This window comes from Mus musculus, chromosome Y (genome assembly GCF_000001635.26).
Source record: "Mus musculus strain C57BL/6J chromosome Y, GRCm38.p6 C57BL/6J".
NCBI classification, from domain to species: Eukaryota; Metazoa; Chordata; class Mammalia; order Rodentia; family Muridae; genus Mus; species Mus musculus.
Window position 1 is genome coordinate 27,495,184 of NC_000087.7, and position 27,847 is coordinate 27,523,030.

The following is a 27,847-nucleotide window of genomic DNA, read 5'->3' on the forward strand; positions in this document are numbered from 1 at the left end:
ATAAAGCCACCAACACATATACAGAAAAGGACTGCCAGGTCTGGACTCAGTCAGATGAGGTCCATCTAATCCTCAAGGGACTTCAGGCCCCAGGGAGCAGGGAGGTCTGGTGGAGAGGGGACAGGATGGTGGGGACATACTCTTGGAGATGGGGATTGTGGGCTTGGGGCCCTGGGAGCATGGGGGCATATAGGCAGGAGATATGGGGTGTGGAACAGTAAGAGGGGGAACTAGGAGAAGAATAAAATCTCGACTTTAAAAAAAGTATAAGAATAAATTTTAAATAATTCAACTATATTAGTGTGTGGAATTTCAGTCCACGGGACTATATACCATTCACATATTCATTTAGATTTCCTTTGGAAGTTAATATAAAGATGCACTTACACTTAAACAAGAAAATGATTAAAGATATTTAAAAATAAAGAAGTTCTATTTTAACTCTAAAGGTATAACTGCTAGTTAACTTTGTAATCACATCACTGGGATTAACTTCCTTCTCAGAATCATCAGAATAACAAGGATTAAAGAAACTTTAAAACTCTGTTTCATAGGAAACAAAAAAGTTAGAGATTTTTTTTATTTGTTTTATATATATACCAGCAAGTGAAAATTTTTCATGCTTCATTTTTCTGAAGATGGGAAAGTAGAAGAGTACTTCAGATTATTCTCCATGATGGCTCTTTCAAACATAGACATTTTTTTTCTCAGTTCACCATCTACACCAAAAAGCATATCTTAGTTCTTGGTCCCCAAGTTCATCAAAACCTAAAACAGAAAAGTACCTCTTATTAAATAAATTCCCAAGGATACAAATATGAAAGATTCTGTGCAGATGATGTATAGGGTAAAGGTTAAGGTCAGGATTAGGATTAGGGTTAGTGTTAGGGTTATGTTTAATAAAGCAGGATAATTATAGTGTTATTAAAGTATGAGGTACATCTGAGGTCAAATTCCCATTTTATCATTTTATATCTTTAATAATTCATACAAAGCCATTAGGATTTTATGGATAATAGCAGTCATTTCAGTAAGAAATAATTCAAAATAATAAGTAGTTAAAACTTTATGATTATTAAAACATATTTAGATTCCTAAGGTCATTTTATGGACCATGTGCAACATACCTCCATGGACTTCTCATGCATTTCTTTAACTGCTTCCAGGGTCTGGTTCTGACTACATTTGGACAGTTTCAATGCTTGTTGTTCTTTTTGACAACTATTCTACAAATGTAAAAGGAAAACATTAGTATAACAATTCTGTTTATTTTTGTTGTTACTGCCATGCAACATGCATGGCAGTCTAACAATAAAACACTAAATGTATATCTAATACTAAAACATTTATGTGAGCAAAAATAATTCTATATGAAAGTTAAAAGGAATAGTTTTCCAACTGATTTAAAATTTTAACAACTATTTTGACTAAATATATATATATATATTTACAATAATATGAAATAACATTATGCTACCAATTGTGGGGTAGGAATTTTTTTTAATGTGAAAGAGTTTTTCATAATGCACAGACTGGCCTTAGCCTCCCAAGTTCTTATGTTTATAGGCATGCACCATGTATACATGAACTCGGTAAAATCCTAGTCTTGGAAGCTTAGATTGGTTTTCTCTAGATTCCAATCTCAAGCAACATATAGAAGTAGTAACATAAAGTTCTCATTGAATTCTTTAGGGTTGCGCACAACCTTGATAATTTGCATTTAAAAAAATTAAGACAAGCCCTTTACACCTTTTCACCTTGGGCTACTACAATCCTGTTTTGCCCTTTATTCACTGTGATCAATTTTTTACCTCACATTTGCACTCAAATCATCATAATTAAGTAAAATTACCTCTAATTTGCAATGCTTATCTTTAAAAAAAGTGCACCTGCATACATTTGTAGACAAAGGGTTAATATTGGGTGTCATCTTTGATTTCACAGTACTGTTTCAGAGACAGAATCTCACTAAACCTAGAGCTCATCATTTATGCTACACCTGGTGGCTACAAAGATCTGGAGATCTTCTTTTCTCTGAACTAAATCTGAGATTGGTTGTTTTAAAATGCTCACAACCACACCAACTTTTTTTTGTTGTGGTGGTGGTGGTTTGTTTTTAGTGTTGCTAGTTTGTTGTTGTTTATTTTGTTGTTGTTGGTGGTGGTGTGGGCATTCATCCCAATGCAGGGAATATAAGCTGGGGTCTCCATGCCTACACGGGAGAAAGATTACCAATTAAACCATCTTCCAGCCCTGTAAATCAATCTTATTGGGCCCACATGCAGCATATGACACATTTAGGGATCTTTTCTTCTTTAAAACTTTCCTTCACTCATGGTAGTTTTCTTTCTACCAGTGGTTCTCTTCCTTTACTGGCTCCCTCTCACCAGCTGCCATATGCAGAATTACAAATTTTGAAGTACCCTGCTGTTCTGTCTTTAGACTCCTTATTTACAGGGATGATCACTTTCCCTTGAAATGTCATCCAGAGTCCAATGTTTAAAAACTGTCTTCAATTGGAGTATTTATTATTTATCTTTAGTTCCTATCTCTTTCCAGAACTGACTCATAATGGCAGGTTCCTCAATGCCTTCTGAGGCAAGAATGAATTTGCTGTTCCTTTCAAATTGAATACTTTCCAAACTATTAACCAGTAAATAAAATAAAATAGTTAATATGATTATCGTTGTCTCAGATCTTACTTGGAAACCAGGTGATGACTCTACAGGTAGAGTAATGGAGACGTGATCTAAAATTGTTTGCTGATATTCTTCCACAGGAAAATTCTTCCAGGGCTGTTGAGATTGTTTGTTTCCATCCTCTGTTGTTACTAAATCTTTACTAAATTTAGGACTGTAAGAACTGATTTACCAAATTGAGTTGGTTTTTTAATATAAACAACAGAGTCCAGGTGAAACCAATAAATAAGCTTTCTCTCTTCTTTGAACTCTGATATATTGTGGTTTTTTTGTTTTTTTGTTTTTTTGTTTTTTTTTTTTTTTGTAGTCACTGGTAATCATCTCTTGATCTTTCTGCAAATGTCTGCCTCTTGAAAATTTATGATCTGGTATACCATAAAATGCCTAGTCGTTTTCATTGATATAGTATGCAATCAATAGTTTATATCTCAGTAAGACTAGAACAGAAGCAAGGATAGATAGATAATGGAACTTAATTTAGTTTCATATGCTCAACTCAAGGCTAGTTGTTCCATTCCTACTTAGTAATACTAGGTTAAATATTAAGTTTTTTTTATGGTACCAACCACTGATTTTTCTTTTTCTTCATTGAATTTCTGTACATCCATATCAGACTTCTGAAATGTAGTTATATACTGCTCACAAAATTTGTTGTTGATGTTCTTCCTGTAAAGCACAGTAACAAAAGCAGGCACATTTCATACCAATATGAAAATGAACACTCAGAACAAATTCAATTGAACATTTCATACTATAAAAAGAAAAATAGCAGTATAAAATATCTAATGGGAAATCATTATAGATTTTTCCGCTAACATATTATCAGAGAGGTTTTCATTTACGTTTTAGCTTTTCAAAATTAAAGAAATATAAACACACACAACACACACGTAACACACACACATACACACACACACACACACACACACACACATATATATATATATATACATGTACAAAATTTAATTATATTTCAATGTGTTTTTTTTTCATTATTTTCTACCAAATATAAGTTCTAATTTATTTTTCATACATTGCCTTAGTAAAGACAGTGCAAAACATGTCAACTAAAATATACAAATTGTCTGCATATGTAATTGTAGTTGTTCCTTTTGAATATTGTTAAACATAATAATCCATAAATTACATTCCTAAGACTATGTGCAAGACTTCTGTATTTCCACAATGAATGTAAATTAAAATTTAAATCTCATTAACATTGACTTAAAGCAGAAAATAAAATTTTCATAGATTTCTATGAATTAGATTTAGTTTGCTTGAAGGCATCATGTTATAGGGTTAACTGTTTAGACAAAATCAAAGCCACACATTTTTACTAAAGAATCAGACATGATATAATTTTTTTTAAACTTCAGCCACATATAATTTTTAAAATGATACACATTTGACCCTACAAATATAACAACTCTACCTCTCTCGTTCGTTCGTTTTGCAAAATCTTTCTAATTTCTGGTTGCTGCCTTTGAAAGATTCTTTGACATAAGTTTCCATCCATTTTCTCTTTATGTGAAGCGTCTTATAAATGTCATCTATATTAAAAATAAAGAGTCATTTTGAAGAAAAATTAGATGATTCCATGTATTCAAGTAAAAATAGATATAGATAAATTTCATTCAATAATGCTATGGAAACTTAAAATTAAATGATAGATATCACAAACATGCTTCATACTTTAGAATACTTAGGGTTTGGTATGTTCAGATGAAGGATGTTCAACCTGTAAAGTCTACAGAAATGTTCCACAACATAGAAAAAAACAGTCCATGTATTTTGGATAAGAAATATCTAATCTTATCTGAATTTTAATTTCTGTAAGGAAAATAATTTTGAGCTTCAAGAACAGTTTTCAAAAGAACAAATGCACAAAACAAAGGATCAAAAGTATACTTAATTCTTCATAAGGAAACACTTTTAATAAAGGCTAATTCTTTTCCAAATCTAAAAAAGATGATGCAACTGAAAGAACAAACTTGACTGTGGAACTGTTAGACCCATTGTTTAAAATATTCAATTAAAATAAGAGGGCAACCGGTCATATTGGTTCCCATGTTAATCCTAGTATTCTGGAGGAAAAGGCAGAGAGATATTTGTGTGTTCCAGGTTAACCTGGTCAACATACTGAGTTCCAGGACAGACAGAGCTACAAATGAGACCCTGTCAGAATCAAACCTGCGTTTGATTCCTAGCACCTACATAATGTGCACAAATATCTCCAACTCCAGTTCCAGGGGATGTGATGCCCTGTTCTAAATTCTGCATGCACCAGGTACATATGTATATGACTCACAGACATACTTATAGGCAAAATACCTATATAAATAAAAATAGATAAAAATGTTAAAATCTATGTTTAAAACAATGATCTCCAAGTTTTTTTTTAATCAAAATAAAATTATTTCTAAAGTGAATTGGTAATTATATTTCAGAACATATCCTTTAAAAAAACACTTGAAGAAAATTATGGTAGGAACTTTTGATCAGTAACTGCTGCAGTTCATGAAAATTGTAATGCTTCAGAAAATGTTTAGTACCTTTCTAGCATGCACAGTTAGCTTTCAGTAACTAGGATGAAGCTATATTTCGGTGTACATGTTTAATATTCTCACCATACATAGTACTAGACAAAATCAGATTATTAAATGATTATTCTGCCTCCTCTAAATAGAGCAAATCCTTCAGTTGAAAAAAATAATTTGGTAAAATGGGTAACTTGAAAGAAGCAAAATATTATTTTTTAAAAATATAATATTGTTTCATGGGGGTAGAGATATGGCTCAGCAGTTAAGAGTACTTCCTGTTCTTTGCAAAGGACATAGGTTTGGTGTCTAGCACTCATATGGTGGCTCACAACTATCTGACTCCAGTTCCAGGTATCTGAAATAATCAACTGATATCTGAACAACAGGTACACATGTGGTGCACATATATAACTGTAAGCAAAACACTAATACACATAAATAAGTCCAAAAATAGGTATTAGGAGCATTGTTTAGTAAGCCATGTAAGATGTTTTTTTTTGTGTGTATGATCCTAGTATTGGAAGCTTAAGCAGGAGATTTCCAGTGTAAAGACTGCATAGGTTAAATAGGAAAATGCAGGCCAGCCTGAACTACATAATGACACCATATCTCAAAGACAAGTTACTGTCTTCTGAGAAAGCTCACTTAGCATTCAGTTACATATAATTTAAAACAGATACTTTAGAATCTGAGTATCATTCTCTCATTGTTTAGTAAGTTGTCTTCCACTTACAGTTACATAATTCATTTCATAAAAAGAAAAAAAAAAAAACAATGAAGGGATTGGAGAGATGATTCAGCAGTTAAGAGCACTGGTTCCCTTCCAGCTTTCTGAGATTGGAGTACCAAAACCCACAAGGTGGCTCACTACCTATAACTTCAGTTTCAGGGGATTCAAGGCCTTCATCTGGCTTCCTCAGGTACAAGACACACTAGTTGTGCACATACACACGTGAAAGAAAAAAAAAACAATAACCATAACATAATATTTAAAAATAAGTTATAAGGGTTACATTAAAGAATTCAGTTTTGCATTGTGCCATATAAAGAAGGAAGCACAGAAGACTCCTAGAAAAGAAACTGACTTAATATAAAATTAGCACTGGATCAATGAAAATATGTTTCATGTACAGAATTTTGTATACATATCACTTAGCTATGAGTACATGGAACTGTGAAATTGTTTACATCTATTTTTTTTCCTTTTAAAATTCCTTCAAAGCTGTTACAAAAAAGCCTCAGTAGTCAAGAGGGCCTACTGTGAAAAGAGGAGTTTCACAAAGTACTTTTTTTTTGTTTTTTAAGGTAAGTAATGTTACTTCATGCTTATCAAAGGATAATTCATCAAAGATGAACTCACAATTCTGAATATCTATGCTCCAAATACAAGGGCAACCAAATTCATAAAGAAATTTTACTAGAACTCAAAGTACATATTGTACCCCATATAATAATAGTGAGAAACTTCAACACCCCACTCTGAGCAACGCAGAGGTCCTGGAAAAAAGAAATGAAAAAGAGACACTGTGAAACTAATGAGAAGTTATGAAACAATCGGATTCATCAGATACATATATATGTATCTGTCACACACACACAGACACACACATCCAAACATGCACACATATATTGAAGCAAATTCACACACAGTTCTCACTAGATGAAGAGAAATTATTTGAAAAAAAATCAACAAACCTTCATGATAATAGTCTTGGATAGATTAAGAATTTTAAGCACATACCTAAATATAGAAGCAAACCAGAAGCCAACATCAAATTAAATGGAAAGAAACTTGATGCAATCCCACTAAAATAAGACAAGACAGGACTAGACAAGGCTTCTTACTCTTTCCCTACCAATTCACTATAGTACTACAAGTTCTAGACAGAGCAACTAGAAAACAAAAATTGGTCAAAGGAATAAAAATTGGAAAGGAATAAATCAAAATATCACTATTAGCAGATAATAAAATAGTATACTTAAGTGACCACAAAAATTCCATCAGAGAACCCATAAACCTGAAAAACAACTTCAGCAACGTGGCTAGATATACAATTAACTCAAACAAAACAGTACCTTTCTTCTACTCAAAAGATAAACAGGATTAAAGGCAATTATGGAAACAACACCTTTCAAAAGTCACAAATTATAGTTCCTTGATGTGACTCAAACCAAGCAGGTGAAAGATTTCTATGACAAGAACTTCAAGTCTCTGAAGAAAGAAACTGAAAAATCTCAGAAGATGGAAAGGTCTCCCATGGTCATAGATTAAGTTAGTAAAAATGGCTGTCTTCCCAAAAGCAATCTACAGATTCCATGCACTCTCCATCAAAATTTAAACTCAATTCTTCGTAGAGACAGAAAGAGCAATATGCAAAACCATTCGGAATATCAAAACTCCAGAATATCCCAAAACTATTCTCAACAATAAAAGAACTTCAGGGGGAATCATCCCTGACCATAAGCTGTATTATGCAGAAATAGTGATACAAAAATGTATGGTAATGGTACAGAGACAATGCCTTCATGAAATGGAGAGATCTAAAATATATCATCCTGTGTGATCTCAAAGGAAAAAAAGCATGGTATGCACTCACTGATAAGTGGATATTATCCTAAAAGCTCAGAATACCCAAAATGTAATTCACAGACCACATGAAGCTGAAGAAGAATGAAGACAAAAGTGTAGGTGTTTCAGTCCTTCTTAGAATGGGGAACATAATATTCCTGATAGGAAATGTGGAGATCAGGGCAGAGACTTAAGGAATGACCATCCAGATTCTGTCCAACCTTTGGATCCATCCCATATACAGAAACCAGGCACAGTCACTATTGTGGATACCAACAAGTGCTTGCTGATAGGAGCATAATATGACTGTCTCCTGAGAGGCTCTGCCAGGGCTTGGCAAGAACAGAGGCTGATGCTCACAGCCAACAATCAGACTGATCATGGGGTCCCCAGGGGAGCAGTTAGAGGAAGAACTGAAGGAGCTGAAGGGGTTTGCAACCTTACAGGAAGAACAACAATATGAACCGAGCAGACAGACCAGAGCACTCAGGGACTAAGCCACCAAACAAAGAGGGGCACCCATGACTCTAGCGGCATATAGAGCAGAGGATGGTATTGTCAGACATCAGTGGGAGGAGAGGTCCTTGGTCCTGTGAAAGCTCCATGCCCCAGTGTAGGCAAATGCCAGGGTAGGGAGGTGGAGTATGTGGGTGAGGGAACAGGCTCATAGAAACAAAGCAAGTGTCAAATGGAATAGGGATTTCCTGGGATTAAACCAGGAAATGGCTGATATTTGAAATGTAAATAAATACACACACACTCACACACACACACACACACACACACACACACACACACACACACACACAGATGGCTTTAACTGTGTCTTCAGGTGGGTTTACATCTAATCACAGGATGATCTAAATTTTTCCCATTCCTGCTAGTTTTTTGATAAATTAGAGTAAATGTGTCTGCATCTCAATCTCCAAATAAAATCATAGTTGCTCTTATCACAACCAAGCTCCTCAACCTTTTTCATCACAATACAAATCTAAGACAAATCTTAAATATAAAATTCTTCCTGGCTGGACAAATATTTTACTGCTACAGCAAGAAGCTCTGGTTTCAATCTTCAGGAATGAAAAATAAAAACCCCCAAAATTTAGATATAAAAAATAAAGAAGGCATGATTCCTCGGGCCCCATTACATTTCTGAGGCTGAGGACTTCAGGTACAAGGCCAGTCCAGGCTGCAATTGAGGTTTCTGACAATCCTGAGATATAGAGCTAGAGGTTACTTTCCTAAACCAAAACAACAAATAAATAAAGACAGCCTGGTCTGAATTATGTCTGAATTCCCAGCACTTCTGAGGCTGAGAGAAGCCTCTAGTATTTGAGGCAGTTTGGAACCTATATATAGAAATTTCGGCAATGTGGCATTTTCACAACACGTTAAAATGTAGACTGGTCTTCAGTTTCTTTTTAATAAATTCCTGGTGGGAAGCAGTTGCACAGAAGAGGGTTTTGTCTGTTTCATCCACTAAGTGAAGTCCAGTTTACTCACACCTCACATCCCCAGTCCCCAAGAATACTTTCAGGGTCTCCATTTCCTTGGCCTTCCTGATTTCGCTAGGAGCTAGTCTGTTCAAACTCTTGCACTTACAGTGAAGTTCTCAGTTTTTCTCAGCAGAGGCCTAAGTGGGAAAGGTCGATTGTGAACCTGGAAGTAGCAACTTCCTGAGTCCAGTGAGGGTCACCTAATCTCATTACTCCTGAAGAAACACCTCCAAAACTCCACCTTCATCCCCACCCAGACCCCTAGCTGAACCAGGATTAACCAACAGACAATTGACTACCTCCACTGAGACTTCATCCTACCATGATTCCTCAAGAATTTTGCTTCCTCAAGAACTCTTTGTAGCCACCATACTGGGTAACAGGGTTTGAACAGCAGGAAAATAATCTCAGCCAAGCCCATTGCTGATTGGCTGTGTTTGCACATGAGTACTAAGTGTAAGAGAGGCTCTTTCAGTCATCTGTGATTAAAGCTTCAAAAAGCGGGTAGTATTTTAACTTCCACTACTACCCAGAGGCTTTCCATTTTCTAAGTTTGCAATACTAACTTGAAAGTTAAAATAAAATGAACTCCAAAGACGACTCTCCTACTTTGTTTCAGATGAAGGGACTGTTCTGTGTAACTCTAAATTGTTTTTTTTTTGTTTGTTTGTTTGTTTGTTTTGTTTTTTTGTTTCTTTTTTTTTTTTGGTTTTTTTTTTAAAACTAAAGTGTTTTTGCATGTTTGTATTTATATAACATGTATGACTAGTTCCCCTAGAAACTAGAATAGGATGCCAAAATCCCTGGATCTAGAATTAAAAATGATTTTGAGAATTATGTGGGTTCTAGGAACTAAACCTTGGTTCTGTACAAAAGCAACAAGTGTTCTTAATTTCTAAGCCATCTTTCCATTCCTATCCTGTGTGTGTTTTAAGGTGTGCTGGACCATTTCTCACGATAGATGTTTAATTTTACTATATAATGGAGAGTATAAAAAATGACTTTGTTAATGTTGTCTATTTCCAGAAACAGAAAAACAAACAAACAAACAAAACAGCAACAAAAAAACCATAATTTTAATGGATTGTGTAAATCATAAATAGTTTCAGGATAAAAATGGAGTGTATACATTTCAGTATATGGGTGCATAAGGAGGCCAGATATAGACATCTGTTTTATTCTCAATTATATTCCAAATTTCTTTTTCATTTTCAGTTTTTTTTTTCAAGTCAGGGTTTATCTGTATAGCTCTGGTTAACCAGGAACTCACCCTGTATACCAGGGTGGCATCAAAATCAAAAATCTCCCTGCCTCTGCCTCCCAACGTCTGGGATTAAGGCATGTGCCACCACTGACTGACCCAACTTAAAACTTGAGATAGGTTCTCTCTGAATATGCAGCTAACCAATGCCACTACCTCGGCTAGCCAGCAAGCTGTCTCCACCTACTCAGCACTGGTTGGCAGCCTGCATTTTAGAAGTGGATTCTAGGCCCCCACTTTTATTTTCAAGAAAAACATTTTACTAAAACAGCCATCTCTCTAGCCACTCTTCAAGGTTTGTTCTATTGCTATAGACACTGCAATTTTTTGTTTGTTTGTTTTTTTGTTTGTTTGGTTTCTTTTTCTATTTCTCTAATCATGCCTAAGTTTAGGCTCCTAAAATGCTTAGTGGTGGTTTTGCTTGTTTCCTTACAACAGCAAATTGGTTTTCTTGCTCACTTTACAATTTGCAGCTAATTTGGCACACTGGACGAACTGACATTTCATTTACTAGTCTTATTGCTGTGTTTTGTTTCTTTGGTGCTTTTTTTTTTTTTTTTTTTTTTTTTTAATTTGCTGGGTTTGTTTTTTTTTTGCTGGTTTTTTGTTTTTGTTTTTGTTTTCACCACTGAAGAAGAAATTTATAACTTTTAATGGTGCTTTACCACTGAGCTACATCTTTAGTTAATCTTTAGTTTTGAATGTTGGATGAGAAGTTATCTGTGTGTATTTTTTAACGAAAACTATAATTTCTGTGAAGCCTACAATTATCCCCCTATGCTATAGGTTCTATAGAGATCTGTTTCCCTCGTTTGGCCTCTTCAAGAAGCAGGGAAATATTTCTAAAACACATACCTCCAGATTTATCCAACATACTGCCTACTTCATGTCTGTGAAGACAGAACAATAAAAAATTAAAGCAAGAAATATAGTAGACTGGTAGGCCATTTTTTTTTACCACACACAAAACTTTACACAGAACATTCTTTAATTTTTTATAATAAATATATAATGTTTGGTTTGGAACAAAAGTCATATGCATATAAAATATATGGTGGACTACCAACTTGAACTTGAATTATTTACTTTTAACAATTCATAAGTTTACACCCCACAAGGAGTTTATTCATAACTCTCCCACAATTGCCAAGACCCTTTTTTCCCCCAGATAGTCCCCTACTTATTTTTATGATGTTTCTCCTTTTCTTTGAGTGTGTCAAAGATCACATGCAGGTGGTCCTATTGTATGAGTTCCTATGTGTTTGTGATCACAAAGTCTAAAGGATCCCAAGCTGGGCTTGAACTTAACATATATCAGCATCTGACATTGAAATGCTGATCTTCCTGAATCTAGTTTTCCAGTGAAGGTAACACAAACACTACTTTTGAAGTACTCTATTGAACTGGCAAAAAAAAAAAAGAAAGAAAAAAAAAGAGAAAAAAAGAAAAAGAATTGAAAATATTACCCCATGTCTTCATCTCCTTTTACTTGAGGCGATATATTTTCATCTTTACCAATTGCTGGATTATTTACTGTATTGACAATAGAAAATGTAAACATTTGAAAGTATGCAATATTAGTAATAGTTAATAAAGTACTATCAATTTGAATTTCTTTGGAAAAACTGCCCATTTTGAGTTTTTGAAACAGATTTTAAAAATTAAGTAAAATTAAGTACATCCAGGAAATCTAGGACACAAGGAGAAGAAAAAAATAAGGATAACAGGTATAGATGAGAAGTAAGATTTCCAAATTATAGGGCCAGTGAATATCTTCAACAAAACTATAAAAGAAACCTTTCCTAACCTAATGAAAGAGATGTCCATGAACATACAAGAAGCATGCAGAACTCCAAATAGTTTGGACCAGAAAAACAACAACAAAAACAAAAATCCCTGCCATCATATATTAATCAAAGCACCAAATGAACAAAAGAAAGAAAGAATATTACAAGCAGTAAGGTAAAATGGTCAAGTAACATATACAGGAATTCCTATCAGAATTACACCTAACTTCTCCCCAGAGACTATGAAAGCCATAAGATCCACGGTAGATATCATACAGACACTAAGAGAGCAGAAATAAGAGCCAAAGCTATAATATGCAGTAAAACTATTTTACCATAGATTGAGAAAACAAGGTATTCCGTGAAAAAACAATATTTACACAATATCTTTGAACAAACCAAACCCTTCAAGGGATAATAAAGGGAAAACTCCAATATAAGGAGGGAAATCACATGCTAGCAAAAGCAAGATATTAATCTTGAAGTAAACCTAAAAGAAGATAGCTACATGAACAAAATTCCAACAAAAATAACAGGAAGAAACAAAGACTTTGTCTTAGTATCTCTTAATATCACCATATTCTATTCACCAATTAGAAAGAAATAGACAAACAGACTGGATGTGTAAGCAAGACCCAGCATACCAGAAACAAACCTCAGGGACAAAGACAGACATTTCCTCACAGTAAAAGGCTGGAAAACAATTTTCTAAGCAAATGTTCCAAAGAAACAAATTTGGAGTAGCCATTCTAATATCAAATAAATTTGACTTTCAACCCAATGTTATCAAAAAAGACAAGGAGTGGCACTTCATATTCATCAAAGTTAAAATTTACCAAGATGAATTTTCAATTCTAAACATTTATAGTCCAAATGCAATGGCATCCATATTCATATAAGAAACTTTAGTACAGCTCAAAATGCACATTGCACCACACACAATAATAGCAGAAGACTTCAACAACCCTCCTCATCAATGGAAAGATCCTGGAAAGAAAAATTAAAAAAAGACACAGTTAAACTAACAGAAGTTATGAAACAAATACATTAGTTGATATCTATAGAACATTTTATTCTAGAACAAAAATTGTCCATTCTGCTCAGCACCTCATGACGCCTTCTCCAAAATTAACAATATAATCAGTCACAAAACATGCCTCAACAGATATAAAAATATCCAAATAATCTCATACATCCTATCTAATCACCAAGGACTAAGGCTGATCTGAAATAATAATATAAATAATTGAAAACCCATGTACACGTAGAAGGTGAACAAAAATCCAGTCAGTGATAAATCAGGTAGGGAAGAAATAAAAAAAAAATAAATGTAAGACTTTTTAGAGTTTAAAAAAAAATGAAGTTACTACATACCGAAAGTTGTGGAACACAACTAAAGCAGTGTTAAAGGGAATCTCATAGCTCTGAATGCCTCTAAATAGAAACTGGAGAGAAGATACAGTAGTAGGTTGACAGCACACCTAAAACCCCTTGAATAACAGGAAGGAAATTCACCCAAGAGGAGTTGAAGGCAGGAACTAATCACACTCAGGGCTGAAATCAAACAAGTGGAAACAAAGGAACTATAACATAAAATCAAACAAACTAGGAGCTGGACCTTTGAGAAAGTCAAAAAGATAGATAAAACATAAGCCAGACTAATTACAGGGCACAGGGAAAATATCAACATTAACAAAACCAGTAATGAAAAGGGAGACATAACAACAGATACTTAGTAAATCCAAAAAAATCATCAGATCCTACTATATAAGCCTGTAACTTAGCAAAAGTGGAAAATCTGGATGAATTGGACAATTATCTAGACAGATGTCAGGTACTAAATTTCAATCAGGTTGAGATAAACCCTGTAAACTCTCCCATAATCCACAAAGAAATAGAAGCAGTCATTAAGAGCTCCCCCCTCAAAAAAAAAAAAAAAAAAAAAAAAAGCCCCGTATCTGATGGGTTTAGTACAGATTTCTATCAGGCTTTCAATGAAACACCAATACCAACAATCTTCAATCTATTATGCAAAAACAAAAGAAAATGAACACTACTTAATTTGTTCTATGAAGCCACATTTACTCTTATACCCAAACCATACAAAAACCCAATGAAGACAGGATACTTCAGACCAATTTAACTTATAAATATTGATGCAAAAGTACTCAATAACATCCTGTTAAACACAATCCAAGAACACATCAAAATGATCATCCTTCATGATCAAGCGGCTTCATCCCAGGGATACAGGAATGGTTCAATATATGGGAATCCATCAATGTAATCCAATATGTAAAGAATCTCAAGGAAAAAAACACAGTATTATCTCATTAGACGCTGAGGAATCATTTAAAAAAAATCAACACACCTTCATGATGAAGTCTTGGATAGATTCAGAAAGCAAGGCCCATAACTAAACATAGTAGCAAACCAGGATCCAACATCAAAATAAATGGAGAGAAACTCGATGCAATCCCACTAATATATGACAAGGCTTCCCACTCTCTCCCTACCTATTCACTATAGTACTAGAAGTTCTAGCCAGATTAAATAGACAACAAAAAGAGGTCAAAAAGTTAAAAATTGGAAAAGAACAAATGAAAATATCACTATTAATAGGTAATAAGATAGTATATTTAGTGACCCCAAAAAAATCCTCTAAAGAACCCTTAAGCCTGAGAAACAACTTTAGCAAAGTGATTGGATATACAATTAACTCAAATAGATCAGTAGCCTTCCTCTACTCAAAGGATAAACAGGCTGAAAAGGAAGTTATGGAAGCAACACTCTTCACAATAGTCTCATATTTTAATAACTTGGTGTGACACGAAAAAAGCAAGTCAAAGTTCTGTAGGACAAGAACTTCATGTCTCTGAAGATAGAATTGAAATTCTCAGAAGATGGAAAGATCTCCCATGGCCATAGATTGGTGTCCCAAATAATTTAGTAAAAATGTCTATCTTGCCATAAGTAAGCTCTGATTCCATGCCCTCTCCATCAATATTCAAACTTAATTCTTTATAAAGATAGAAAGAGCAATATGCAAAATCATTTAGAATAACGAAAATCCAGGATATTGTAAAACTATTCACAACAATAAAAGAACTTCAGGGGGAATCATCCCTGACCTCAAGCTGTATTATAGAGAAATAGTGATAAAAATGTATAGTGACCATAAAGAAAAAATGACTTCAGGAAGTTCACACGCAAACGGATAGGTCTAAAGTATATCATCCTGTATGAGGTAACACAATCCCAAAGGAAAAAATATGGTATGCACTCACTGATAAGTGGATATTATCCTAAAAGTTCAGAATACCCAAAATGTAATTCACAGACCACATAAACCTTAAGAAGGAAGAAAAAAGTGTGCATGTTTCCGTCCTTCTCAGAATGGGGAACAAAATACTACTGGGAGGAAATATGGAGACAAAGTGCAGGCCAGAGACTGAAGGAACGACCATTCAGAATCTGCCCCACCTGTGGATCCATCCCGTATATAAACACCAGACCCTGTCACTATTGTGGATACCAACAAATGATTGCTGAAAGGAGCCTAATAAGGCTGTGCCCTTAGGGGCTCTGCCAGAGGTTGGCAAAAACAGAGGCTCATGCTCACAGCCAACAATCAGACTGATTATGGGGTCCACAGTGGAGGAGTTAGAGGAAGGACTGAAGGAGCTGAAGGGGTTTGTAATCTTACAGGAAGAACAATAATATGAACCAAGCAGACCGCCCCCCTCCCCCTAGAGCACTCAGGGACGAAGCCAGCAAACAAAGAGGGGGACCATGGCTCCAGCTAAATACATAGCAGAGGATGTCCTTGTCAAACATCAGTGAGAGGAGAGGTCCTTGGTCATGTGAAGTTTGGTGTCCCAGTGTAGGCAAATACCAGAGCAGGGACATGGGTGTTGGTGGGTGGGGGAACATGCTCATAGAAGCAGAGGGAGGGTGGAATGGTAAAGGGAATTTCTGGGGTGAAACCAGGAAATGACTAATATTTGAAATGTAAATAAACACACACACACACACACACACACACACACACACACACACACACCTAATATGATGGCTTTAACTGTGACTTCAAGTGGGTTTATATGCAATCACAGGATGATCTAAATTTTGGTCCCATTGTTGCTAGGGTTTTGATAAATTAGAGTAAATGTGTTTGCATCTCAATCTCCAAATGAAATCATGGTTGCTTTTATCATAACCAAGCTCCTCAATTTTTTTCATCATAATACAAATCTAAAGCAGATCTAAAATATAAAGTTTTTCTGGCTGGACAAATATTTTACTGCTACAGCAAGAAGCTCTGGTTTCAATCTTCAACAAGGAAAAAAGGAATAAAAAACAAACAAACAAACAAACAAACAAACAAAAATTTAAATATAAAAAATAAAGAACACATATTTCCTCAGGCCCAGGTACATTTGTAAGGCTGGGGACTTCAGTTTCAAGGCCAGTCAAAGCTGCAGGTGAGGTTTCAGACAATCCTGAGATATAGAGTTAGAGCTTACTGTCCTAAACCAAAACAACAAATAAATAACAACAACCTGGCCTGAATTATGTCTGAAGTCCCAGCACTTCTGAGGCTGAGAGGAGCCTCTGTATTTTGAGGCAATTGGAGCCTATACATAGAAATTTCGGGAATCTGCCATTTTAACAACAGGTAGAGGTAAATGAAGACTGGTTTTCAGTTCGTTTTTAATGAATTCCTGGCAGGCAGCAGCAGCTAAAAGAAGGTTTTAGTCTGTTGGCTCCACTAACTGACTTCCAATTTACTCACTCCTCACCTCCCCAAGCCCCAAGAAGACTTCCAGGGTCTCCAATTCCCTGGCCTTCCTGCTTTCTGTTAGAAGATAATTCTGTTCAAACCCCTGCCCTTAGCGAAGTTCTCTGTTTTTCTCAGCAGAGAACTAAGTGGGAAAAGTTGATTGTGAGCCTGGAAGCAGTACCTTCCTGAGTCCAGTGAGGGTCACCTCCTCTCCTTACTCCTAAAGTAACACCTCCACCCCTCCACCTTCTTCCCCACACAGGCCCCCAGCTCAAACAGTATTAATCATCTTTCAACAGACAATTGACTACCTCTACTGAGACTTCTCCCTACCATGCTTCCACAAGAACTCGGCTTGATGACTACCACAAAGCATACTGGGTAACAGGGTTTGGATAGCGGGAAAACAATCTCAGCCAAGGCCCTTGCTGATTGGCAGTGTTTGCACATGTGTACTAAGGGTGAGAAAGGCTCAATCAGTCGTCTGTCATTGAAGAGCAAAAAGGAGGTAGTATTTTAGCTGCCACTACTACCCAGAGGCTTTCCATTTTCCAAGTTTACAATACTAACTTGAAAGCTAAAATAAAACGGACCCCAAACAAGACTCTCCTACTTTGTTTCAGATGAAGGTGCTGTTGTTTGTAATTTTCAATTGTTTTATTTATTTAAGTAATTTGTTTTTGCATGTTTGTGTTTATAAACATGCATGTGTGGTGCACATAGAAACTAGAAGAGAATTCCAAAACCCATGGATATAGAATTAAAAATGGTTTTGAGCCATTGTGTGGGTCCTAGGAACTAAAACTTGGTTCTGTCCAAGAACAACAAGTGCTCTTAATTTCTAAGCCATCTTTCCATCCCTGTCCTTTGTGTCTTTTAAGGTGTGCTGATCATTTTTCTTGAAAGATGTTTATTTGTACTATACAGTGGAGATTACAAAATTATAACACTTTCTTAATATTGACAATTTGCTCATAGAGAAAAAACAAAAAGACAAAAACCATCATTTTAATGGATTGTGTAAATCAGATAAAGAGTATTGTAAAAAACTGATGTATATACATTCCAGTATAAGTATGCATAAGAGGGCGACAAATAGACATTTGCTGCATTCTCAATCACATTCCAACTTCCTTTTTTTTTTTTTTCAAGGCAGGGTTGTAGTCCTGGACCTCACCCTGGTTACCAACTGCTGGGATTATGGCATGAACCACCTCTGACTGCCCAAATTTAAAACATGAGACAGGTTCTCTCTGAATCTGCAGCTCACCAATGCCACTAGCCTGGCTAGCCAGCAAGCTGTCTCCAACTACTTTTCACTGGGTCGCAGCCTGCATTTTTAAAGCCGATTTAAGACCCCCTCCTTAATTTATATACTTTCAAATAAAGCACATTACCAAAACAGCCATCTCTCTAGCCCCTCTGAGAGGTTTGTTCTCTTGTGGTAGCCACTGTATATTTTTTTTTTATTCTCTAATCATGCCTAAGTTTAGGCTCCTAAAATGCTTATTGCTGGTTTTGCTTGTTTCCTTACAAGAGCAAACTGGGTTTCTTGCTCATTTTACAATTTGCAGTTAATTTGGCAAACTGGACAACCTAACATTTCATTTGCAAGACTTATAACTGTGTTTTGCTTGTTTGGTAGGATTTTTGTTAATTTGGTGCAATTGTTGGTTTGTTTGGGGTTTTTATTGTTATTGTTTTGTTTTGTTTCTTTGTTTGTTTTTGTTTGTTTATTTTTGCCACTGAAGATGAAACTCATCACTTTTAAATGGTGATTTACCACTGAGCTACATCTTCAGCTAATCTTGCATTCTGAATGTTTGCTGAGAAGTTATCTCATATGTGTTTTAAAGGAAACTACAATTACTGTGAACCCAAAATTATCCCCTTTTGCTATACAGTCTAGAAATCTGATGCCCTCTTCTGACCTCTTTAAAAAACAGGCAAATACCTCCAAAAACACATACCTTCAGATATATCCAACATACTGTCTACTTCATCTCTGTGAAGAAAGGAAAATAAAAACATTAATGCAAGAAATATAGTGGACTGGTAGGCATTTTTCTTACCCACACAAAACTTTAAAAAGAACTTTCTTAAAATTATTTATAATAAATATATAATGTTTGGTTAAGAACAAATGTCATATATATATATACATATATATATACATATGTATATGTATGTGTATATATATATATGTATATATATACATATGTATATGTATGTGTATATATATATATGTATGTATGTATGTATGTATATATATATGTATATATTACATGGTGGAGTATCAAAGTGATCTTGTATCCTTTACTTTTACCAATTCATACATTTACACCCACAGTAGTTTATTCATTACTCTCCCACTCTTGCTGAGACCCTTCTTCTTGCCAGATGGTCCCCCTCTTATTTTCATGATTTTTCTCCTTTTCTTTGTGTGTATATCTTGGAAGATCTCAGGCAGGTGGTCATATTATACTAGTTGCTATGTGTTTGTTATCACAAGGTCTGAAGGACCTCAAGCTGGGCTTGAACTCAACATATAGCAGTGTCTGATTTGTATTGCTATCTTCCTGAATCTACTTCTCCAGTGAAGGTAATACAAACACTACTTATGAAGTAATCTATTGAGCTGGCAAAAAATATTGAAAATGTTACCCCATATCTTCATCTGCTTCTGCTTGAGGCGATATATTCTCATTTTTATCAAATGCTGGGCTCTTTACTGTATTAACAATAGAAAACAGAAACATTTGAAAGGATTCTATATAAGTAATAGTTAATAAAGTACTATCGATTTGAATTTATCTGGAAAAACTCTCCATGTAAATTTTTGGAAGAGATTTTAGAAAGGAAATATTTACACCGAGAAAATCCAGGACACAAGGAGATGACAAAACTTAAGGATAATAGGTATCAATGACAAGTAAGTTTTTCAAATTTAGGGACAGTGAATACATTCAACAAAATTATAGAAGAAAACTTCCCTAACCTAAAGAAAGAGTTGCCTATGAATATACAAGTAGCCTACAAAACTCCAAATAGTTTGGACCACAAGAGAAATTTCTTCCATCATATAGAAATCAAAACTCCAAATGCATAATAAAAAAAAAAGAAAAGAAAAAGAAGAATATTAAAAGCACTAAGGGAAAATGGTCAAGTGACTTATAAAGGAAATCCTATCAAAACTATACCTAACTTATCCCCAGAGATTATGAAAGCCATAATATCCAGGGCAGATGTCATACAGACCCTAAGGGAAAAGAAATGCCAGACAAGGCTACTAGATGCATCAAAAAATTTTACAATAGATTGAGAAAACAAGGTATTCTGTGAAAAAAAATGATATCTACACAATATGCTCGAACAAATCCAGCCCATCAAGTGGGTAATAATGGGAAAACTCCAACATAAGGAGGGAAATTACACTCTAGAAAAACCAAGAAATTGATCTTGAAGCAAACCTAAAAGAAGAAAGCTACATGAATCACATTCCAACTCTAACAACAAAAATAACAGGAAGCAACAACTACTTTTCCTTAATATCTTATAATATCAGCGGACACAGTTCACCAATAAAAATACATAGAATAACAGACAGGATGTTTAAGCAAGACCAAGCATACTAGATACAAATCTCAGGGACAAATACAGATATTACCTTAGAGTAAAAGGCTGGAAAACAATTATCCAAGGAAATGTTACAAAGAAACAAGTTGGAGTAGCCATTCTAATATCAAATAAATTCGACTTTCAACCCAAAGTTATCAAAAAAAAAAAAGAGGAGGGACACTTCATATTCATCAATGTTAAAATTTGCCAAAATGAATTCCCAATTCTGAACATTTATACGCCAAATGCAATGTCATCCACACTCATAAAAGAAACTTTAGTAAAGCTCAAAAACACACATGAATAGAGCATTAAAAGAAACCTTGACTAAATTGGTTTTAGAGACCTGCAGAAAAGATTATGCAGCTCTTTTTCCCTTCACCTTGTTCTGAGTATGGAACACCACAGGGAAATTTAAACTTACACCATTCGAACTCCTCAACTGGGGACCCCCCCCCCTTTAACAGAAGCAGGTGGAATGTTTGACCCTCATGTTTCTTTTTCAGAACTCCCACTAGCTCACTTGAAGGACCTACAACTGGTCAGAAAAGATGCCTTGGAAATGTTGAAACACTATAAAAAACTTAAACAAAAACAAAAAAACAAAAAACATACGAACCAGAAACCATCTTGGTGCCACATAAATTTCAAACAGGAGTACCTGTCCTGGTCTGGTGCCACCATTCTGGCAAACTTGAACTCAGATCAAAAGGACTTTCCCTGATGATTCTCACAAGCCCTGCTGCCACACCTCCAGCATGTACCCAGTTCTGGCATCCAGCCTGCCATGGCCCACTGGCCTGGCACTGCTCACACACAGTGGGCACTGCACAGGAACCTCCCTCCCTCCCTCCTCCCAATGGCAAGAGGCTCTTTTGTCTCATTCAATGGGCTTCTGAGGTTCTCAATCTTACATATCCTAAAGCTGTGACCTCATGTTGGCTTTGTTTGGCAGCTGGGCCAGAGGTTTAATTTTCTAACTTATAAGATCAGAACTATGTACTAGAAGGAGTGGGAAATGTGAGACCACAACTTAGAGCGTTTCTCCCTGGAAGGTAAAGCACCTGGACATTCTCCAAGATTGTTTTCCCTGATTTATAAAAATACAGCCAGAAAGAGACTCTATGTTCTCTACAGCCACCAAAAATCCTTTTGGTTTCTGAGCCTTACAGCTAGAGATTCAAAATTGGAGTTTTGACAAGGACATCTGGGCAGAGAAGAACACTCCTCCCATCTCTTCCCAACTCCTCCAAACTCTCCTCCCAACTCATCCCAATTCCTCAGCTAGCTAATAAAAACCTTCTTCTGTCACATCTCAGAGTCATACGCCCCTGCCCTGCACAGTGGAAGGAGTTTGTCCTTAGCTAGCTGATAATAAAAACTCTTGCAGTTTGCATCAGGTGTGGATTTCTCTCAAGTCATTGGGGTGCTGGCCAGCTCATCCCGGGACTTTACTGGACTTGAGAGGAGGTCCATCTTCGGGGTCTTACACATGGAGACCTAAGACCAAAATTCTTCAAACTAATATGCAAAATCAAAAGAGAAGGAACACTATTGAATTTGTTCTATGAAGCCAGATTACAATTATATTCAAACCATACAAAAACACAATGAAGAAAGGAAACTTCAGACCATTTTCCCTTATGAATTTCGAAGCAAAAATACTCAATAAAATCACTGCAAACCAAATAAAAGAATACATCAACACGATCATCCATCATGGTCAAGTAGACTTCATCCCTGTAATGCAGGGATGGTTTAATATATGGAAATTTGTCAACTTAATCCACTATAGAAACAAACTCAAAGACGAAAACAACATGATCACCTCATTAGATGCTGAGAAAGCATTTGACAAAACACAACACCCATTCATAATAAAAGTCCAGGAAAGGTCAGGAATTCAAGGCCCATATCTAAACATAAAAAAAAATACAATAGACAGCAAACGAGTAGGAAACATTAAACTAAATGAAACATTCTCATTAAAATCAGGGACTATACAAGGCTGCCCACTTTCTTCATACCTATTGAATATAGTAGTTGAAGTCCTAACCAGAGCAATTAGACAACAAAAGGAAAACAAATGAATACAAATTGGAAAGGAAGAAGTCAAAATATCACTATTTCCAGAATATATGATAGCATGTATCAGTGACCCAAAAATGCACCAGAGAAATCGTAACCATATATATGACTTCAGTGCAGTAGGTGAATATAAAATTAACTCAAACATATCAGTGGCCTTTCTCTACTCAAAGGAAAAAGAGGATGAGAAAGAAATTTGGGAAAACTCACCCTTCACAATACTCACAAATAATATAAAATAGCTTGGTGTGACTCTAACTTAGAAAGTGAAAGATATATATGATAAAAACTTCATGTCTCTGAAGAAAGAAATGAAACAAGATCTCAGAACATGGAAAGAACTCCCATGCTCATGGATTGGAAGGATTAATATAGTAAAAATGGCTGTTCTGCCAAAAGTAGTTTATAGATTCAATATAATCCCCATCAAAATTCCAACTCAATTCTTTACTGAGTTAGAAAGGGCAATTTACAAATTCTCCTGGAATTTGAAAAAAACAAACAAGCAACAACAACAACAACAACAAAAAACCAACAACAACAACAACAACAAAAAACAAAAACCTGGTATAGGAAAAACTATTCCCAACAATAAAAGAACCTCTTGTGGAATCACCATGCCTGACCTCAAAGTGCACTACAAAGCAATTGTGATAAACACTACATGGTACAGGTATAGTGGTAGACAGGTAGATAAATGAAATAGAACTGAAGTCAGAGAAATAAACCTTTAGTCACTTGATCTTTGACAAAGGAGCTAAAACCATCTAGTGGAAAGGAGACAGCATTTTCAACAAATGGTGTTGGCTCAATTGGCAGTTAGCATGTAGGAGAATGTAAATTGATCTATTCTCATCCCCTGTGCAATGCTCAAGTCTAAGTCGATCAAGGGACTGCACATAAAACCAGAGACACTGAAACTTATAGAGGAGAAAGTGGGGAATAGCCTGGAATACATGGGCAAAGGGGGGATATTCTTGAAAAAAAAATACTACCAATGTCTTGTGCTATAAGATTAAAAATGGACAAATGGGACCTCATAAAACTGATAAGGTTATACCCAGAAGTTCAAACTTGTAATAAGGAAACATGCTTCACTTTGTCCATAGCAGCCTTTTGTATAATAACAAGAAGCTGAAATGAACCCAGATGACTCTCTTTAGAGGAATGTATATAGAAATTATGGCACATTTACTTAATGAATTACTACACAGCTATTAAAAACAATGAATTCATGAAATTTTTATACAAATGGATGGATCTGGATGATATCTTCCTAAGAGAGTTAACGCAATCACAAAAAACACACATGATATTCACACATTGATGAGTGGATATTATCCCTGAAGCTCAGAATAACCAAGGTAAAATGTGCAAAACCCATGAAACTGAAGAAGGAAGACCAAAGTGTGGATATGCCGTTCCTTCTTAGAATGGGGAACCAAATAATCATGGAGGGAGTTACAGAGACAAAGATTGGAGCTGAGAATAAAAGAATACAGAGACTGCCTCACTTGGGGATCCATCCCATATACAACCACCAAATCTACTGAAGATGCCAACAAGGGATTGGGTGCAGGAGAATGATATAGTTGTCTCCTGAGAGGATCTGCTAATGCCTGACAAATAAAAAAGTGGATGTTCACAGACATCCTTTGGACTTAGCACAGGGTCCCCAATTATGGAGCTGGAGAAAATACCTAAGGAGCTTAAGGAGTTTGCAGGCCCCTAGAAGAAAAAACAACATGAACTAACAAGTACCCCACAATTCCATGGGATTAAACCACCAATCAATGAAAACAAATAATGGGATATATGATTCCAGCTTCTTATGTAGCAGAGGATGGACTAGTCAGGCATCAATGGGAGGAGAGACACTTGTTCCTGTAAAGATCCTATGCCCCAGTATGGGGGAATACCTGGGTTAGGAATTGGTAGATGATGTGTTGGGGAGATGGGGGAGAGGGGAGAGGACAGGAGATTTTTTGGAGTGGAAACTAGAAACGGGGATAATATTTGAAATGTAAATAAGGAAAAGTTATAATAGAAAAAGAAAGGAAATAATTTATTTGCAAGTTTTATGAAATAAATTCATGTTTGGCAAACATATTATATGAACAATGTTCATGTCTTTTCTTGAGGTGAAATCAAGAAAGTTCTTCTCTCTCAACATATGCTGATATAGTTCCAAGAGTAGGTTTATGTGCTGCAAAACCTTGTATATAGGAATAGAGAGATATAGGTAAAATTAGAAATGAAGTATATGTAAACTCTTAACAAAGACTTCTTCCATTTCAGGTGACTAGGTAAAGTCTAATGAACTGCAGGACACAATTAATACTGGAAATGCGATACCTTCCGAAAGAGCCTCCTCTGAAACTTTTATGTCATCGTCCTCATCATCAAAGTCCAAAAGTAATAAGTAACCTTCCTTTGGTATCACCTTCAATTTCTTAAGAGCCATTCTTCTCATAAGAACTCAGTAGTCTTCTTAGTTTAAAAAAAAAAAACAATAAAAATAAAAAGGAAAAAAAAGAACTTAGTTACCTGATTAAAAATTATCATTTAAATAATTAAAAATAACAAAAAATCAAATAATTATTTTAGCTCAATGAAAGATCATTTCTTTTTTTACTTAACATGTATATTTTTAATCAATTGCCTTTATCAGAGAGTTCTGTGTACATATTCAATATGGTGATGCATATATATATACACTTACCCGTACCATTTCCTCCGTGTATCCCATTTATCATGTCCCTCTCCCTCACAACTTGTTTTAAAAACTTCTTTAACTCACTTCTTTAAAAACCTCCTTTAGAACCTAAATTATTAGTCTGCCATTTCTCAGTTTAAAAAGAGACAAAAACTGGCCAACCTTCAACATATGAGTCCTCCCCTCCTCCCAAAAAACGATGAGCAACATCCTTTAACCTTTGAGGTATCTGAATTTTGGTCCTATCTCCCACAGAATATTTTTAAACAAAACATCAGCAATTCTGTTTACCAGTTTATCTCAGTCTAAAGTAAACTCACAGTTCTATCCAGAAAGATAAAGAACATGGTAACTGTATATTCATATCAAAAAGATCCACCACTAAGTCTACAAAAAAACATGAACTACCACCACCACCCACACAGAAAGACCTTATATTGGAGAAATTAGGGATTTGGGGAAGCCGAGGATTTCAAACATCTGAAGATTGTAAGTTCAAGGCCAGGCCAAGCCGGGCCAGCTGAAACTACAAAGATAGATCCCATCCTACAGAAACTAAACTGAGAGAAAAAGCTGAACTTGGTGGTGCAAGTCTTTAATCCCAATACATGGGAGACTGAGACAGAAAGATCTGTGGTCAGAATCCATCCCCAATGACTTATGAATCTCTTACAATTATCTCCTCTTCTTCTTTTCATTCATCTTCCTATGCCATTCTACTGTCTGCAATGTTCATACAGTCTATACTAAAGGAACACACCATAGAGAAGACAATGAGGAGGGAGGAATCCTCAGTGTGTTTCTAAGGGATCCTGAATATCACACAGGACAATCGCCAAGGCATCTCACCAATGGCTCCCTGTTCCCTGACCCACAGTCCTGCAGCTGGTTCTCTGATCCTATCCCCAGGCCCCAAGCTTTTCTCTTCCAAGGGTTCCCAATTCTCTATGGCCCTGACCTGTTCGATCCTCTTCCATGAATATGGTCCTCCACCTTCCATTCACCCTCAGATTCCACAGAAAATGGCGATCAGGAGGCTTTTCCTCACATAGTGGGCTCCTGGGCCTGAGATTCCCCACCCTGTCACACCTCGATTAACTGTCCAACAACCCTGATCAGGGCAGACTATCACTTACAGCTCATCTAAGAGGAGAACACCTTCCAAACCGCACCCTTCTGTGCTTAGCTCCTCAATGGCAAAAAAAAAAAAAAAAAAAAAAAAAAAAAACATTGTCAGGGGCCACACCCAGACAGAAGACTCAGAGGATCCTTTGTGATGCCAGCTGGAGCAAATAGGTCTCACCAAAGGACTGTGCTGATTGGCTGAATACACCCTGCGCATGCGTTCACGGAATACCAAGTACTTTGAAGGGAGATTTTAGAAGGTGGGAGTAATCTACTGGCTTTAAGACAAATGATTTCCAGTTTGTTGGTTGACAAGTGCTTACAAACTTGAAAATCCAGAACAAATATGTAACATATGAAATACAGCAAATGGCTCTACTTAATTTCAGCTGTAGAGGCTCTTGTAAGCATTTTTGGTTTTTTATTTATTTATGTGCATAAACATTTAATAATGTGGACTTCTGCATGTACACACGCACACCAGAAGAGTCTATGCTGTCCTAAGAGTTCAGAAGGGAACATGCAGATTTCCTACAACCCCTGGTACTCTCCTTTCTCTACTTTCCTAATCCTCAGCTTGATAGAAGAGTGTGCTAGGCAGTGCAGGCCCTCTCTCTCTCACTTATGTGCTTGGCCACTCAGGCCCACTCTCTCACTTAGGAGTTAGGCTGGGCAGGTCCTCTCTCTCTCTCTCTCTCTCTCTCTCTCTCTCTCTCTCTCTCTCTCTCTCTCTCTCTCTCTCTCTCTCTCTTAGGTGCTAGGCTTCACATGTCCTCTCTCTCTCTTATGTGCTAGACTGCCCAGGGCCCTTCTCTCTCTTATGTGCTAGGCTTCCCAGGACCTCCCTCTCACTTAGATGTTAGTCCTTGCAGGCCCTCTTTTTCACTTATGTGCTAGGCTGGGCAGGGCCTCTCTCTCACTTATATGCTGGGCTGCCCAGGTCCCCTCTCTCACTTATGTGCTAGGCTGAGCAGCCCCTCTCTCTCACTTATGCCTCTGTTGCCTACAGACGCTGCAAGAGAGCACTGTTTCTCTGAAACTGTGATTGTGCATATGTTATGAGCCACAATGTGGGTGCTTTGTGCCTGGTCCTCTGCATAGAATAGGTGCTTTTATTATTATTATTATTATTATTATTATTATTATTATTATTATTATTATTATT

At 36.0% G+C, this 27,847-nt stretch overlaps 1 protein-coding gene across 2 annotated transcripts; it reads right to left on the reverse strand.

Moving 5' to 3' along the window:
- Window positions 1-738: 738 nt before the first annotated feature.
- On the reverse strand, window positions 739-25,314 carry Gm21488 (predicted gene, 21488). Of its 2 annotated transcripts, XM_030251610.1 has the most exons (9): window positions 25,197-25,314; window positions 19,800-19,866; window positions 19,106-19,140; window positions 12,032-12,098; window positions 11,421-11,455; window positions 4,132-4,249; window positions 3,266-3,365; window positions 1,128-1,226; window positions 739-768 (listed from the first exon to the last, which is right to left on the reverse strand). In XM_030251610.1, exons 1-9 carry the CDS (start codon window positions 25,312-25,314, stop codon window positions 739-741), a joined length of 669 nt encoding a protein of 222 aa, XP_030107470.1. The 2 variants fall into 2 exon arrangements, with proteins under 2 accessions (XP_030107470.1, XP_030107471.1); XM_030251611.1 differs by lacking the exons at window positions 11,421-11,455; window positions 12,032-12,098.
- Between the last annotated feature and the right edge of the window lie 2,533 nt (window positions 25,315-27,847).

Coding starts and splice junctions, on each gene's coding strand:
- Gm21488 (XM_030251610.1), bottom strand. CDS start 25,314: ATGAGAAGAATGGCTCTTAAGAAATTGAAGGTGATACCAAAGGAAGGT. Junction 19,141..19,799: donor GAAGCAGATGAAGATATGGG/GTAACATTTTCA, acceptor CTTTCTTCACAG/AGATGAAGTAGACAGTATGT. Junction 12,099..19,105: donor TATGTTGGATATATCTGAAG/GTATGTGTTTTT, acceptor TTGTCAATACAG/TAAATAATCCAGCAATTGGT.